Raw genomic sequence first — 17,110 nt, 5'->3', positions numbered from 1 at the left:
GGTAACACCCATTGTTTCATGTTTTCTATGTATATAAATCTCCCCACTGTATTTTCCATTGAATGCATCCGATGAAGTGAGCTGTAGCTCACGAAAGCTTATGCTCAAATAAATTTGTTAGTCTCTAAGGTGCAACTAGTACTCCTTTTCTTTTTGCGAATACAGACTAACATGGCTGCCACTCTGAAACCTACTATAAATACTAACTCCAGAGAATACATTGTCTCAGCATTTCTGTTTGTAACATGCACAGTGCTTTATAAATCTAGAAACTGGTCAGATTTGTCGCATAACAACTGGTAAACATTTTGCATTAGAACAAATGCATTCTGCAGCCCAGTGTTTCTCACATTTCTAAGACATATGGGATGTTCTTCGTCAAGTGATTGCACACATCCATTACACTGTAGGTTGTTGTGAGCTCCAGTGCACAGTTGTCAAAGAATTTTTCCCTTAGCGATAACCGTTGAGGCAGCATGCACACCAGCAAGCTCACAGGCATAAGAAAAAAGGCACCTGACCTCCCTCAGTTCCTTCTTACCGTTTGTAATGGTTTTTGGAGTTCCCTTTCCTTGCATCTGCAAGTCTTTAGTCAAATAATGTAAATAGTGCTCATTGTAGTTCTGTGTAGTTAGTGTATTTAATACAAATTATTGTTGTTTGTGTGGATCCAGCACCCAGTCTGGGTACTGGCTCTGGTACTGGAGATATGCCGTGTTCCCTGGGTTTCAAGTGCTGCTGCCCTTGAGGTAAGGCAGTGCCTAACAGTGACCCTCACCCCAGCTGCCTTAAGTGCTTCGGGGAGGCTCACATGAATAACAAATGTAGTATTTGTAAGGGATTAAAGCCCATTCCAAAAAAGACAGGGCAGCCAGATTGAAAAATTTGCTGCTGAAATTGGTTTTATGTCCTCCATCTGAACTATCTACCTTGGTTTGGATACCGAGCACCTCTGCTTTAGTCAGTAGTGCACATTCTACATTACTGGTACCGACAGGCAGATTGCTGTTGCTAGTAACAAAGAAGAGTCACTGTAAATTGTACTTGGTACAAGGATGATTGAAGGAAGTGAAGAGGTCTAAAGACTCAGGAGGGTGCTCAAAGAGGATGCACTCCCCAGAGCACATCTCTAAGCAGGGGAGTTTATTGACACCAGGGCCCAGTACAGGGCTGTTCTGACCAGCTCCTGAAGCACAATCATTGGGATCACCTCATGCCCTGGTACTGTCTACTTCAGAGGCATTTGAGGCATTTAAATCTCTCAGTGCCACCATTACTGGCAGTTCAGGAGTCTCACCTGGCACTGGTGCCCAAGCTACCAGTAAGCGGTTTCACCACCACACTGGGCAGGTCCAGCTGAATTAGCCATCAAGGTGCTGATTAAGACAATGCTGCCTAAGGGGAAGGCACAGATCTCCCTGAGTCTCCTTTCTTCGGAGTCTGAATCTTTCTCACTGGTACTGTTCAGTACAGCCCCACCATGGTAGCAGCAAGAGGCTTCTTCTTCATCAGACTCTGAAGTGGAATCCTATCTGTCCCAGCATAGCTAATCCCACCATCAAGCATATACTATCTGTCCACCCTGGTTTCATCCTCAGTATCAACCCAAGGGGCTTACTGAAAGGACCCTGGGGCCTTACCAGTAGCCATTTTAGAACTTGTGGGGGTTTTCCCCCTAATTAAGAGCTTCCCCACATCTACCTCAGCCGGCTCCATCTCGTGGCTGTCAGGAGCAAGCAAGAGAAGAGGGCTTGGCCAGCATGAGCTGTGCTACAACACTGAACTGCAAACAGGAGGGGGAATAGCTCATACAGTCTCAGAATTGTGGGAGACATTGCTAGCGGAAAGGAAGTTATGTGGTAATAAATTTCCCATTCTTTGGTAAATGTGTAGTTAAGACACAACTACTGTGAAAGGCATGATAGCTTATTCAAAATTTTAAAGCTAAATAATCTACAAACTAAGGCCCCAACTCTGCAAACATTCATATGTGCGCTGAAATCAGTGGGTTAAAATATTTTTTTCCATAAATGTAAAGTATCTTTGACTGTGAGAAGTTTTTTAAAGAATCTAATTTATATTTTATCTGAATCTCTCCAGCATTACTTACAACAGATCATTTTTTCTATTAGGTGCCTATAAAATAGGGATAATAATCCCACTTTTGTTAAAAATTTTGAAATCTATAGATGAAAAGAAAGCACTACATACTGTAAGTGCTAAATATTATATTTTAATTTTTGAAGGCTTTCTTAGTTATTTCTCTAATTGTACTTACCCAAAATAGAGATGCACACTAATTCTCTCTTGCACTTGTGTTATTCTCTAGAACAGTTTCGCTTATGTTTTACATGATTAGCATGCCATTTATGGAGCTATAAAGTATAAATATGGTATTAATCATTTATGAAATGCATACATTGCTATCTCAGTTTTTGAATCTTAAATAAAAAAGTGATAATGAAGCCAGATAACAAAATTGGACAAATTATTAAGAATGTTAATGTCAGAGCAGGGGCTTAAAAAAAGAACAGTGTACTGATTAACAATATAAAAAGGTGCACAGTATGGAAGGGAGCAGCAAATTGCATTACACAACCTGAAAATTGGAATATGGCTGTTAGGGATTTTCAAACAATATGTTAGAGCTATGTTGGAACATTAAAAACAACAGATATTAAGCTTATTAAATCTACTGATTGGTCACAAAATAAATAAATTATAACTTGGATAGATACACATGTAACAAAGAGAGGTCAGATCCTTAGTGAAGATTTGGCCCAAGATGTTTAGGGAGTGACTACTGCTATGGGGAAATAGACTATGAGTGAAGGAGAAGATCTGCCATATAAATGTCAATAATTGGTAACTTATCTTTCATTGGAATGTGTTTCATTGGATTCAGAAATGTACATAAAACCTAAAGGTTTTATTTCCCAAGTGATTGTTCACATGGATTGCACTCTTGGTGCACATATACCCCATGCATGCAAGATTGGATTGTTTTGGTCAGCAGTATCTGTTGGAGAGGGACATTTTTGAACAATGTACCATACATTGTTTCTTCTCTAAGTAGACTCAAAAAGCTAGAGAAGCTCTCCTGAAATTGTTCCTCCTTGAGTGCGGTATGCAATCCTCTTCAGACACCAAAGGAAAGATGCAGCTAGACCTCAGTCCTACAATCAGTCTTGCTCCACAAGTGGCCTGTGAGCTGAGATTCTACCCTGTGTTCTCAGGATCCATTGACCAAGAGACCCCGTCCTCCTCCATTATGGCTTTGATGACCTCTTATGGGTGGGAAAGAGCACCAGTCCAGAATTGAGATGAGACATAGATCATCCTCTCCAGTGTGTATTGAGTCAAGGCACAAGACTTGTAGTTTACAGCTCAGTGGCGGAAGGGCATCTAATAGCCTGAGAAGAGTCCAGAGAGCACCAGAAGTAGCCATTAAATCAGAGTACCATGTATCTTCCAGTACCGATCCTTCAGCACTTGACATCTCATTACCCAACGTTCAGTAGAATGTGTTTCTGTACAGGAGGAAGAAAGTGGTGAGTAATAAAATCTTCCAGGGGAAGAACAAACTTGTGTCTAGTGTCATGACTGTGAACTCATCCTCTACTTACAAGACAGTAAATCCCTGGATTTATTCATTCAACTTCATTCAACAGTTTAAAGGTGTTCCACGAGAGTTTGATCAAGCTCATGGCAGACACTCCAAATATATCTCTGTAAGTGGTTCAGAACAAACTTCACAAAGTCCTGGACACTTTGCACCCTTCCATGCCTGGCAGGCTCAGCAGCTCCCTAAATGAGGAACTGTTGTAACCTGTGAAAGATCTGTGGCACACCCCAGAGTCCTTTCTGATCACATCCAAGTGAGCTGACAAGAGGTACCAAGTGCCTGCTACAGGATGTGAGTACTTTTATTCCAACCCAGTACCACAGTTGCTTGTGGTAGCTGCTATCCAAGATAGGTTGAAGCAGTAGGGGCCTCCCAAATCTATACTGAGGGAGAGAAACCCAAAGATATTGGACTTATTCTCACACACAGTGTTTTCATCTGCCAGCCTCCAGATGTGTGGCTCAATGTCAAGTTCTTCTGTCCAAATAAAAATTATTTGAATTGGGACAAACTGCCACAAAAACACCCAACAGGAACTAAAGACCCATCATGTCTGAAGAAGAGCTGATAACCTACATTTTCTTACAGGCTACACACACTGTGTCCGACCCAGTGATGCATGCTATGGCTACATCAGTGGCCATGATGGGAGGACCTTCCTGGCTCCAATCTTTAGGGATTCACAGAGAGGTCCAAACATCAAAGAAGGACCTTCTCTTTAACTTTAAGGGTGAGGATCTCCATTTCTTAAAGGACTGTAGGGCATCTCTGTGTTCTCATGCCTTCTATGTGTTCTCATGGCTTTCTCTTTCCCAAGTAGAAAACAAGACCACAGACTTCCTTCATGCAGTGTTCCTCCTCTTCTTCTTCTTAGCCTCAAAGGACCTTGGAGCCATCAAGAAAGAAGAAGTTCCACTGACAATCCTCTGCCTCTTCCTCTACTGCTGCACATTCTGCGGTTTCCCCCAGCTAGCAGGTTTGATACCAGTATTGAGAGTCTGATGGATCCTCCAGAGGATCTTCTTCCTTTTACTCTGTTTTATCCATCACCAATTTCACAAAGCCTGAACTTGGATCATGTTATACCAGTGGACCCAGAAAAATTTAAATAAGGGGTATTCTATCCAATTCCACTTCCTTCCTCATGCTTCCCCCTACCCTCCCCATCTCAAGAAATAGACTCTTTCTACAAATTGGAGCGATGTAAGAAGTGCCCTTACAGTTCAGAGGTATTGGGTTTTATTCCCATTATTTTCTTATCCCAGAGAAGAAAGGAGGGAGATTGGTGTTCCATTCAGGATTTTGAAGTTACAATAAATTAATCTGTCATTTCAACTTCAGGATGATGATTCTGGCCTCCTTAATTTCCTCATTAGATCCTCAAGATTGGTTTGTGATGCTCAACCTGCAAGACTTCTACTTTCACATATCCATTCATCTGTCCCACAGGAAATACTTCAGATTCTTAGTAGGAATATCTCACTACAGTACAGGGTCCTGCCCTTTCATCTTTCCATGGCATGGAGGGTGTTCACTAAGGGCTTGGCTATCATGACAAGTTATCTAAGGAGACAAAGGATCCAGATCAGCTCATGCCCTATGTGATGCAGTTAGCCAGACTTCACCTACACTGCATGCAAGAGTGTTTGAAATCAGTGTATATATGAGGAAGACATCCAATGGGCATAGAGGTCATGTCCTGGAAGTTCTCTCCTAATTAAACTGGTGGGGAAAAGTATGCAGTGGGGTACCCTTCTTTGCACCTCTGCCTTTCAAGTCTCTGGTGCCAGACCCCTCCATTCAGCGATGGGGAGCTCAGCTAGATCACCTTTAAATCCAGGTCCTGTGTTCCCCTCTGGAAGCTTGTCTCCACATAATTATCCTAGCTCTCAGAGCCATTCACTTGGCATGCCAGGCATTCCTGCTGCTACTCTAGGGATGCATAATCCAAATGCTGACATATTATACCACAGCTATGCATTATATCAACAGACAAGGGGAAGCAAGAGGCCATTCAGCAATGGAGCTGGCGCTTTCTGAGTCAAATCACACCAGCAGCTCTGCACCTTCCAGGCCTTCAGAACACTTTGACCAGGACAAGCTGGCTAATGATGGACAGACATGTGAGATGGGTTTAAAATTGTTTGCTGCAACATTATTAATTAAACATTGGGGAGGGACACTATATTGCCCGCCCTAGCTCTCTCATACCAAACATTTAATTGGTTCCAGTGCAGGTTACAAAGCTTCTAGCACAAGCCAAACAACAACTGTTTTGGAAGAAGTGTCAGAAAAGTCAAAACATACCGTAAATTCATGGTTTATAACACTTTGCTTTTCAATAAATGTTGCATTGACCAACTTATAGGGTGATGTGGTCCCACTGGATACCACCTGCCAAAATAATCCAGTCTTGGTGCAGGGTGCATGCGCACCAAGAGTGGAATAGATATGAACAAGTCACAAAGAACTAGAGTTACTTTAAGGTAAGTAACCATTCTTTTCTGGATGAGATCCTTCATGCATTATACAAGGGGTCTAAGCCCACAATCCCCATGGAGACTAAATTTCCATTGATTTCTTTGGGAGTTATGCACATGAATGAGCTGCAGAATCAGGGCCTGAGGAGTCTATAACTCCTGGAGAAAGACAGTGATTCCAAAGGAGAGCTTCATCCAGTGTGTGAGAAAACATTTCCTCAAGTGTGTAGAATTGAGAAATAAGAGGTGCAGTAGAACTCCTTATCCCTACAATTGAAATAAAGTTCTAAGAATATGAAATTAAAATGTTCGGTTGTTTTCAGTAAGTACTGACATTTCAAATTCTACATTACAGGATTATTCGTGTTAGAGGCCCTGTTGAGCAGTGGCTAGGAAATGTAGAGAGCAGCATGTTTGATATGGTAAAAAAGTAAGTATATTTTTCCCATTGAATAAAAAATTCTCTATTACAGTCATTTGTGTTATATATTTATTTGTATTTGTGGTAACATCCAGAGGTTTCAATCATGATTGGGATTCCATTGACCTAGGTGCTGTATAAACACACAGTAGGAGATAGTCTCTGCCCCCAAAGAGTTTACACTTGAACAAGAGACTTACAATTATATTTAAAAAAAACCAAGCAAGTGCATACCATAAACACTCTTATCTAGAGCTAAATGAAAGCTGACAATGTACAGAATTTCAGGCTTATGTTTGGTAGCATTGGCATGTATCATTTGAGATAACCAGACTAGTCTTTTCAAGACAGCAGAATATGATTTCACTGCTCTTGGAGCATATTTTATGTGCAATTCCAGTTGAAGATGGGGGATGGTTCTCAATAGTCTAATCACGTATTAAACAGCAAACAAAATTGTACTAACACTTCTTAAAAAAACAATTGTGCAGATGGTTTAGGTGTGTAATTTTCAATCCCAACAAACCTCATTTCTTTCCACTTCATGTACACTTGAAGCATTATTCTATCTTGTTTTGATTCTGAATTATCCTCTTCTCCTTATATAAGCTTTATTCTCAGGAGCAATCGGTAGCATGCCCCTCCCCAAACATCTGTCTCTGGACAGACGTCGCACCCCTTTGACCTCAGCCCAGGTCTCCCTTAAGAGGCGGAAGACTTTAGAGAATTCAGGGAAAGCTCCAAAGAAGAGGAACGTGATCTCCCATCATAAGGAGACAGCTTCCAAAAGGCTCCGATCTTCCACTAAATTTCCAGCGTTGGAGGCCTCAACCTCTCAACTTGGTATTATGGAAGCAATGAACTCTTCCTCCAGTACCAGCAGAGCCAGAAGATCCTGGAGTGTTTCAGAGAAATATGGCTCCAACAGGTCCATGTACCATGAAAAACAGGATGCCTAGGACATACACTTCTGTAGAATGGCACTGTATACCTCTGACTTACCATCGATGCCTTCTCCCTCTGACAAAATTGAAGCACCAGACACCTGAAGCCCCAGCACCTGCCTGCTCCAGATCAACAGTACTATCCAGCTCAACTGCTGCATTGGTACTGATCCACTCCATACCACAGGAATACCACTACTCCAGGGACTTATCAGATTTAGATGAGCTGGAGTCCCCACTGTTTATAGGTGCCAAACAACTCTTGGTACCAAGATCCCAGTCTCTGGGTTACCATTGCTTGCCAGTATTGCAAGATTCTCTGCCTTTTTTACTGGGGCCCCCGGCTTTGGAGGATATTGAGAAGGATGATGGATATATTCAGTCAGTCTCCTATTATTGATGCATAGTGGGACAGAATGCCATACTTTGACAGCCATACTTTGACAGGTCCACAACAGGAACAGTAGAATCACTTCTGGGTACCCCCCTCTCTTCCGTATGGCCTCCCCCTCCCCCCAGGGGCCATACTAGGATCCTTGGCAGCATATCGGCAGCAATTTGCCAAATTCCAGCTCCATTACCCAAAAGGCTAGGGTTATACAGTCTCCCCATCAAACCCCCTTCATGAGAAGATCTCTGAAGAACAGGAGAATACAGTGGATAAGGAGGCTGTGACGGGTTCCCCCTAGGTGCCACCCGGAACTGGGGTACCACTGAGCCCCCTGCCCCACCAGCCTGGGCTCTCTCACACTGTACTGGTGTGACAAGCTACAAAACCCTCCAGCCTGCACTATCACCAGCATACATACAGGTAGGGACACATCCAGCTGCAGTTACAGGCAGCTCTCTGACCAGCCCCTGCATGGGAAAGCTACTCCCAGCTCCTCAGGCACGCACCCCCTCTGGAGTAAAACCCCAGAATTATACCATCTTGTGCTGAACAGAGAACTGTACAGCATAAGCTCATAAAATTCACCCCCCCTTCAATCTGACCCTGAGTTATGATTCCCCAGCTGTACAGATACATAATCAATATTCATAACTTCAGATACAAAAATACATTCATACAAATAGGATAACCATATTTGGCAAATCATAACTTTTTCAATGACCTCTTATATGATTTATCTTGCATGAAATACATCATAACTATGTCATAATCATATTATCATAATATCACTATGAAGAGTATGGGGTGCAGTGTCACAGAGGCCACCCCTCAAACTCCTATTTCATCCTCATTTCCAGACAAGGCAGTCATGCCTCCACCACCATTGATGACTAACAATTTTTGCCAGTTCCAGGATCTTGTGGAGAGGTTGGTTGACAGCCTTCAGATATCTTTTGCAGAAGCTAAAGACTCACAACACAAGCCACTGGACCTTCTGTCGTTGGCAACATCCACCTGGGTTGCACTACCCGGGAAGCATCCCTAAATGCAGCGAAGACTGTGTGGCTAACTTCTGCCACCCCATCTCACCAACTTGCAAACCGGCAGATAAGAAATATCATGTTCCTCCCAGGGACTCAGAATTTTTGTTCTCCCTCAACCCCTACAGACTTAATTTTCTTGTGGTGGATACTGTAAGTGAGAGGGGTAAACAGCTACCAGGTCTGTCTCATATGATAAGAACCAGAAGAAGTTAGACCTTTTTAGACAAAAGGATTACTCATTCATATTCCTCCCATTTTGGATCGTAAACTGTCAGGCGATCATGGGCAAGTATGACTTCATGAATTACAACACTTTCAGATCATCTTTGTGAAGGGTCAATTATTAGCCAGAACATCTCTCCAAGCCTCCTTAGATACTGAAGATGACCATGCCAAATCCCTCTCCACAGCGGTTGTTATGGACAGGGTGTCATATCTCTAGCGTTTGAGGTTCATGAGAGAGTTTCAGAATACTTTTGAGGATCTCCAGTTTGATGGTCGAAAGTTCTTATCTGGAACTACAGATAAGTCCCTAGATACACTGAAGAAATCCAGGGTCATGTTGAGATCTCTGTTATATACACCCCTATGAACAAAAGAAGATTTAGCTGGTCTCAAACTGCCCGCACCTTTCCCAGTTCTCTTGATTTTACAGAACCACTGAACCTGCTAGAAAGAGACAAAGATTCCAGAGGAAGAGAGCTCATCACCCTCCTTCAGCAAGTACCCACTTGTCCCTGAAACAACCATTAGGATGAGTTGATCGAGGGTTCAATTCCTCCTTCACGTCTAGCTTGCAAGCTACAAACTTTTGCCCATCTTCCCAATTTTGGTGACCACCTTTCCCATTTCCAACAGGCTTGGTGGCATATTGCAACAGACAAGTCAGTCATGGAGGTTATAACATTAGGCTACACTATCCCTTCCCTCCCTACCTCCTGCAGCCCTTCTCCATCCCTCTACAGGGACCCCTCTCATGAGACTATACTGGTTTGAGAAATGCATTCTCTCCTTCAGTTAGGAGCAATAGAAATGATCCCATTTTCTCACAAGGTGAAAGGGTTTAACTCAAAGTATTTTCTCATGCCAAAGGACAGAGGGTGGTGACTGAGCTTAGATCTGAGACGGCTGAACAAATTTGTAAAGTCACAGAAGTCAGGATGGTGATGCTGGGAGCTATAATTCCTTCCTCGATCTACAGGATGCCTATTTCTCTATATATTTCCATTTCCACACACTGGAAATACCTGCATTTTACTGTGAGCTGGGAGCCTTTTCAATATTGAATACTTCCCTTCGCTCTCTCTTCAGCTCCAAAGGAATTCTCAAAAGTTCTGGAGGTAGTAGCTGCTTATCTCTGCTGAGAGGCAATTTTAGTTTTCTTGTATCTTGACAACTGGCTGCTCAAGGGCCAATCTTGGAAAGCTGTACTGACTTCCATCCAGACAGCCCTTTCTCTCTTCCAGGAATTGGGTCTCCAGCTAAACATAAAAAAAATCCATGTTAATCCCTGTATGGAGAATATAGTTAATGGGGCTGCACTTGAATTATTGTGCAGCCAGGGCCTTTCTTACCATAGACAGATTCATAACTTTGGCAAATCTGATCAGGATAATTCAATGCAGCTCCCAAACTACAATGAGGAGCTGTTTACAGCTTCTGGGTTGCGTGGCAGCTTGCGCTTTGACAGAGTATGAAAGACTATGCCTGTCATGCTGCAGATCCTTCAGAAGGATCAATTCCTTGATCAGAGACAACTTGGACAAATAGGTCATGGTTCCCTCCAGGTGAAGAACTCTTTAGACTGGTGGAAAAATCAACTCCGTGTCTGTGCAGGCATCCCTTTCATCCACCCAATTCCAACAGTAACTGTGACAATGGACACATCACTGTTAGGGTGAGAAGCACATTTCAGTACCCTCACAACTCAGGGCAGATGGTCACCTCAGGAAAACTGTCTCCATATCAATCTGTTGGAACTCAGGGCAACCTGAAATGACTGCCTTCAATTTTTACCCGTCATCAAGGGCAGATCAGTCAGGATCATGACAGACAATGTAGCTTGCATGTTCTATGTCATGTCAAGAAACAAGGAGGAGCAAGATTCCCCTCCCTGTGTACCAAAGCTATAAAGCTATGGAACTGGTGTTATAGCTCATCAGATTCAGATCTCAGCCTTTTACCTTTCTGGAGTCCCTGTCACAGCCAATATGTTCAGCAGGCACTTCTCCTAAGACTACAGAATGGAAGTTGGACTCTCAAAGTCTTTATGGGCTAATTCCAAAGGTGGGGACTTCCACAAGTTGACCTATTCGCCACATTCAGCAATGAGAAGTGCCCTCAATCTGCTCAAGAGGAGCTCTAGGTTGCCAGTCTTTGGGGGATGCTTTTCTCTTTCCCTGGACAAAGGGACTTTTCTTTGCATACCCTCCAATGACACTAATATTAAGAGTGAGGAACAAGATCAGACAGGACACAGCAAGGATTATCTTTATAGTACTGAACTGGACAAAAAAGGCTTGGTATCCTTATCTGCTTCATCTGCATGTCCAACCAATGTTCAAGCTTCTGATCATCCTTCATCTTCTCTCCCAGGATGCCACTTGTGTGCTTCACCCCAACCTCCATCTCCATGGCTGCTAGATGGCTCATTGGATTGGAATCCACCTGCTCGACAGGTATAACTAAACAGTAGAAGAGAGTCATCTCAGATTACTTAACTTCAGAAATGGAAAAGGTTCAATATCTGGTGTCACTGTCAGCATCTTGTGACTGAATCCTCTTCAGCCATCTTGGATTACCTTCTGGACTTAAAGAAGAGGAGGTTACTCACCCTGAGCAGTAACTCTGTTTTTTTTAGATGTATGTTCCTATGCATACTCCATTACCTGCTCTCCCTCCCCTTTGCTTTGGACTGTTCCTTTTTGGACATTCTGATAGAGAAGAAACTTGAGGGTGGTTCGCCCATGCAGCTCTATATACCCTCAGTGTGCAGCACAAAGTTGTACAGAGTACATATGCAGGCTGAGCGGACACTGCTAATGTAAAATTTCTGATCAAGGGCTCAAGAGGCGCATGCATAGCTGAAGACGAGCACCTTCGACACATCTCAGAGAACCACAGTTACTGCGCAAGGTGAGTAATCATAGAATCATAGGGTTAGAAGGCAGAACAAGGGTCATCTAATATTACCCCCTGCCAAGATGCAGGATTTGTTGTGTCTAAACCATCCAAGTCAGATGACTATCCAGCCTCCTTTTGAAAACCTCCAGTGAAGAAGCTTTCACAATGTCCCTAGGCAGTTTCTTCCACTGTCCTACTGTTCTTACAGTTAGGAAGTTTTTCATCAAGTAATGACCCTATGGCTGCTCAACTGTAGGTGCACTTGTGTCCCTGCGCTGCTGATTGGAGAACTTCGGTAAACAGTGTCTGTTAGGCCTGCACATGCGCTGCCTCTCTTTGAGTTGCACTATGAGGCTAATCAGAGCATGTGGGCTAACCTCTCTCAGATCTTTCTCAACCTTCTCAAGCCATTAGCAGTCCATTAAGACTCATGCTTTATTTTACATACCTATAGTTAGTCTCTTAGTTATAGTTCTAGTTGTAGTTATTTTCTTTCTTATTTTATGCTTAAAAATAAAAAAAAAAGACTTTAATTTCTTTCCTGGTCTTATATCTCTTTCCCCCCCCCAGCGGGGTATGCTTGGTGCATCGGTCTTCAAAAAACGCCTCACTTGTAAAGAGGCAATCCCCGTTGTGGATAAGCACTCTCAGTGCATTTTCTGCCTTGGAGAAGGCCAATCCAGTAGAAGTGTGGTCTTTGCCAACAACTCCGGCCAAGATCCCGTACGGACAGAGAGATCTTCTGGAAGGTCATCTTCATGGAGGTTGCTCTCCAGCCTGAATCACCTGGCAGATGTGAATCTTCCCCAAGCCCTCTACATCTAAGGGCTGTGGGTTGAAGAAACAAGCTGCGGACCCCTTTCATAAATCATCTATGAAGAGAGCAGGACGTCCCCACAGTGAGCTCCGAGATAGCTGTAAGAGATCTCCATTGCACTTGGTATCTTTGGCACCATCAGCACCAAGACAATCTCAGTCTGGCACCCGTGGCTCATGGAGACTGACAGCAAATGGCATGGCTAGCAGGCCCACGGACCCGATAGGCACAAGCACTGAGTCATCGGCACCAAAAGACAGGAGTAAGCACTCCTCTTAAAAGATACTCCCGGTATGTGAGTCCGCATCAGTTCTGCCAGCTACGGCTGGCCTGGCACTGCCACTGACCCTGGGATGATTGGAACTAGCAGAATCCCACCATTCCAGGGACCTCTGCATGCTAGATGCATCTGGGTCCTCACTTCTTGGGAACTCTGCACCAAGCATTTACTAAGCACAGGAAGTATCCACACTGTCATGTCATGCCCCTCTCTAGTGAGGCTTCAGACAGAAAGACAGAGGAGGTAGTGTTGCAGTACTTCTCCCAAGCCCTATGTGGTACTCACTACCAACAGAGCCCTAGGATATACCCACAGATGGCTCCACCATCTTCGTACGGCCACTCATGGGCTCCACCACTGGGCTGTATGCCCCCACCACCCAGTAGCCATAATGGGAACCTTGGGTGGCACATTACCAGCATGCCTCTCGGGCTTCAAGCCTCACCCAAAAGTCATCAAGATACATCTCCTTGCCTGCAGCATCCAGTGCTTCAGAACCTCCACAAGACATAGGGGAACAGGAGGCCAGTACTGAGGAAGAAGTGACACCAAGGACCATGTCCTCCTCCTCTTCGGAAGAAGTCATCATGCCTCCCCAATCATCTTTAGCAGTTGAGTTTCACCTCTTCCAGGAGCTGGATAAGAGAGTGGTAGACACTGTCTGGATACCATTGGAGGAAGTCAAGGATACTCACTATCAACTCTTTGACATTTTCCACTTTCCTCCTCCTCCAAGACCCAGCAAAAACTGTGTGGCAAACACCATCACCAGTGGCGTCGACCTGCAAGTGAGTGGACAAAAAGTACTATGTCCCTGCCAAGGAATCTGAGCTTCTGTTCTCCCACCCAACTCCATCATGGTGGATGCTGTTAACTCCCGTGGCTGACAACACCAGTCAAGGGCTATTCCCTGTTATAGAAATTGGAAGCACCTAGATCTTTTCATTAGAAAAGCTTACTCTTTGGCCACTCTCCAATTCTGTATCGCCAACTAATAGGCCCTCATAGCGAATATGATTACAATATGACTATTGAAAAGATGCCAGAATCACATTGTGACCAATTTAAGGCCATTATAAAGGAGGGCCAATTAGGGTAAAGACATCGCTGCAATCTGTCGTAGATATGGAGGACATAGTGGCTATGGTGACGCAACTTGTGCTATGGCTTCATCTGTTGAGCTTCCTGAAAGAGGGGCGGTCCACTGTTGAGGACCTTCCTTTTGATGGCACAAAGCTTTTTGCTGAAAAGACTGATGCCTCCTATCACGTCCTGAAGGACTCCAGGGCTACTCTCTGGTCACTGGATATCTAACACCAGGACAAAAGAGACAAGTTAGTCCCCAATCCCAGCATCGACCACACATCTCAATCTCAATGCCACTATGAGCCACAAAGCAAGAAAGGGAAATTCCCTACGCGCAAACCACCTGGCCCACCATCTTCTTCATCTCAGCCCTCTACATCAAAGCACCATTTTTGATGGGTAGATCGAAGTGCTCTTAAACCACTCCCCCTGAGTGACACAGCTGACCAGTGTTTCACACCCATTTGGCCACCGATTGGTAGCATTCCGCAATGTCTGGGAACGCATAACGTCGGACCAATGGGTCCTAAAGATTGTTCAGACCAGGTATTTCATCCATTTTGCCTCCCTGCCTCCTCCACAACACTCTTCCCCATCTCTCTTCAGGGACCCTTCTCACGAGAGTTTACTATGACAAGACGTAGATTGTCTCCTCTAGTTAGGAGCCATAGAACCAGTACCTCAACTTCTACGAGGCAAAGAGTTCTACTCTCATTATTTCCTAATATCCAAAAGGAAGGAAGGTTGGAGACCCATACTAGACATCAGAGCTCTCAACAAGTTTGTCAAGGCTCAACAATTGAAGATGGTAAATTTAGAAACTATCATTTCAGTGTTGGAACGGAGAGACTGGATTTTGGCCCTTAACCTTCAGGACGCTTATTTCTGTATCTCAGTCCTACTGATTCGCAGATGATTTCTCAGATTCACTCTGGGACATGACCTCTACCAGGACAGAGGGCTACCGTTCAGGCTATCAATGGCCCCAAGAGTATTTTCCAAGGTTCTCGCAGTGGTGGCCACTCACTTAAGTTCCCAAGGGATAATGATCTACTTGTACCTGGATGATTGTCTCCAAGTCACCAAATCTATGATGCACTTGTTTACAGAACTGTGCCTACAGATCAACACCCAGAAGTCAACCCTCACTCCAGGGCAATGCCTGGAATTCATAGGGGCTCACCTTGACTTGTTACAGGCCAGAGCCCTCTTGCCTCAACACAGGTTCCTATGCTTAGTCATGCTCATGGAGACTATTCAGAACAGCCCATAAATATCAGCTAGACTCTGCCTCCACCTCTTGGGTCACATGGCAGAAAGAACACCAGTGGGTCTTCACATGTGATGCCTCCAAATGTAGTTTAGTTTGGTCTACAGACCAAACAGGGACAGACTGGACAAATCTCACCAAGATCAAAAACTCCTTAGACTTGTGGAAGGACCCAGCTGACATTTGCAAAGGGATCCTCTTCTTGCAAACCTCGCCATCATTGCTCCTCACCGCCGATGTATCACTCATAGGGTGGGGTGTGCATCTGAATGGCTTCATGGCACAAGGCAAGTGGTCATCAATGGAGATGTCCCTTCACATCCATCTCCTCAAGCTAAGAGCTGTCAGAAGTGCCTGTGCCCATTTCCTCCCACTGATCACAGGATCACACACAAAGATCCTAACAGACAGCATAGCCTGTATGTACTACATCAATTGACAAGCGGGAGCGAGATCGCCCTCCCTATGCACAGAAGCAATGAGGCTATGGAATTGGTGCATCTCCCACAAAGTTACACTGTCTGCAGCTTACTTCCCGGGCACACAAAACTTGATAGCGGAAAGTCTCAGTCACAAATTTCCATACAACCGCAAGTGGGAGATACATTCAACAATACTTCACGATGGATTCAGATGGTGGTGGACATTGTCCACAGACCTGTTGGCCATTCACATGAATAAGAAATATCCACGCTACTGCTCCAGAGTGGGAATGAGTCAATATGCCCTGGGCAATGCTCTCCTCATCCCTGGAACAGGGACCTTCTCTACACCTTTTCACCATTACCTCTACTGTTTAAAGTCTTGCTGAAAATAGACAAAGCTCATGTCATCGTGATTGCTCCTACTTGTCCGAGACAGACCTGGTACCCGTACCTGGGACAGCTCAGCTGTGTCTTCACATGGTTTGGGCCTTTGCCCTCTGGCTTCCTGAAACATGTAACACCAGTCAGCGTTCCTCATGTCTGGGGCAAAGCTTCAAAGGCCAGATATTTTTGGCATAACCAATGTTGGGGAGCTTACATTAACTACAAGTAGAAATTACACAGGAAATTCCTTCAGTAAGCCAGGACCCTGAAAACACATTTAACTCTTACTGTCACAAAAGCCCATCCCTCTCTGGTCCATTTCAATATAATAGTCTTTTGAAGTTTACATATCTCCCAAGTCTCACGTCTGTCACAGTCATTATAGGGAATAGTGATGGCAATTAAAATTTCTTGGAATCCCATTTATTTTATACATCTTTTACTATGGATGCCTTCACTCTCAGAGAAGTGGTTTTATTTGAAAGAGGAGTGGTTTTTCTTTTGTAAAATTAGGTAATGTATTGGTCTGATATGGCATCAGTAAGCAGACACTGAAGCAGAAGTGGGATTTGCTTCTGTAGTCTGAACTGTCATCATCTGGAGGAGGAATTTTTGAAACTGATGTTAAGCGCAGATATAGCAATTTGTTTTATGGACAAAATGCTTGCATATGGCATGGTAGTTCTTTTAGGGTCTGTTCTACAAGATGCAAAGCACTTAATGCAAGGTTCTGAGCACCTCATGTGACACTGAAGGTGATGAGGACTTTGCATCATTGGGCCCTTGGTGATCTGCTGTAGCATCCAAAAAATATCCAGAAT

At 44.0% G+C, this 17,110-nt stretch overlaps 1 protein-coding gene across 1 annotated transcript in view; it reads left to right on the top strand.

Annotated features, from left to right (window-relative positions):
- The window catches only part of DNAH14 (dynein axonemal heavy chain 14), a 454,489-nt gene that overhangs the window by 133,424 nt on the left and 303,955 nt on the right, over positions 1-17,110 (top strand). The window contains 1 exon segment of the mRNA XM_073336702.1: positions 6,461-6,535. Within this exon segment, the coding sequence (XP_073192803.1) occupies positions 6,461-6,535 (75 nt within the window).

The sequence above is a fragment of the Lepidochelys kempii genome, chromosome 3, assembly GCF_965140265.1.
Source record: "Lepidochelys kempii isolate rLepKem1 chromosome 3, rLepKem1.hap2, whole genome shotgun sequence".
Classification (NCBI taxonomy): Eukaryota; Metazoa; Chordata; order Testudines; family Cheloniidae; genus Lepidochelys; species Lepidochelys kempii.
Note: the sequence above shows the minus strand (reverse complement) of the source record. Positions and strands in the feature narration are given on the sequence as shown.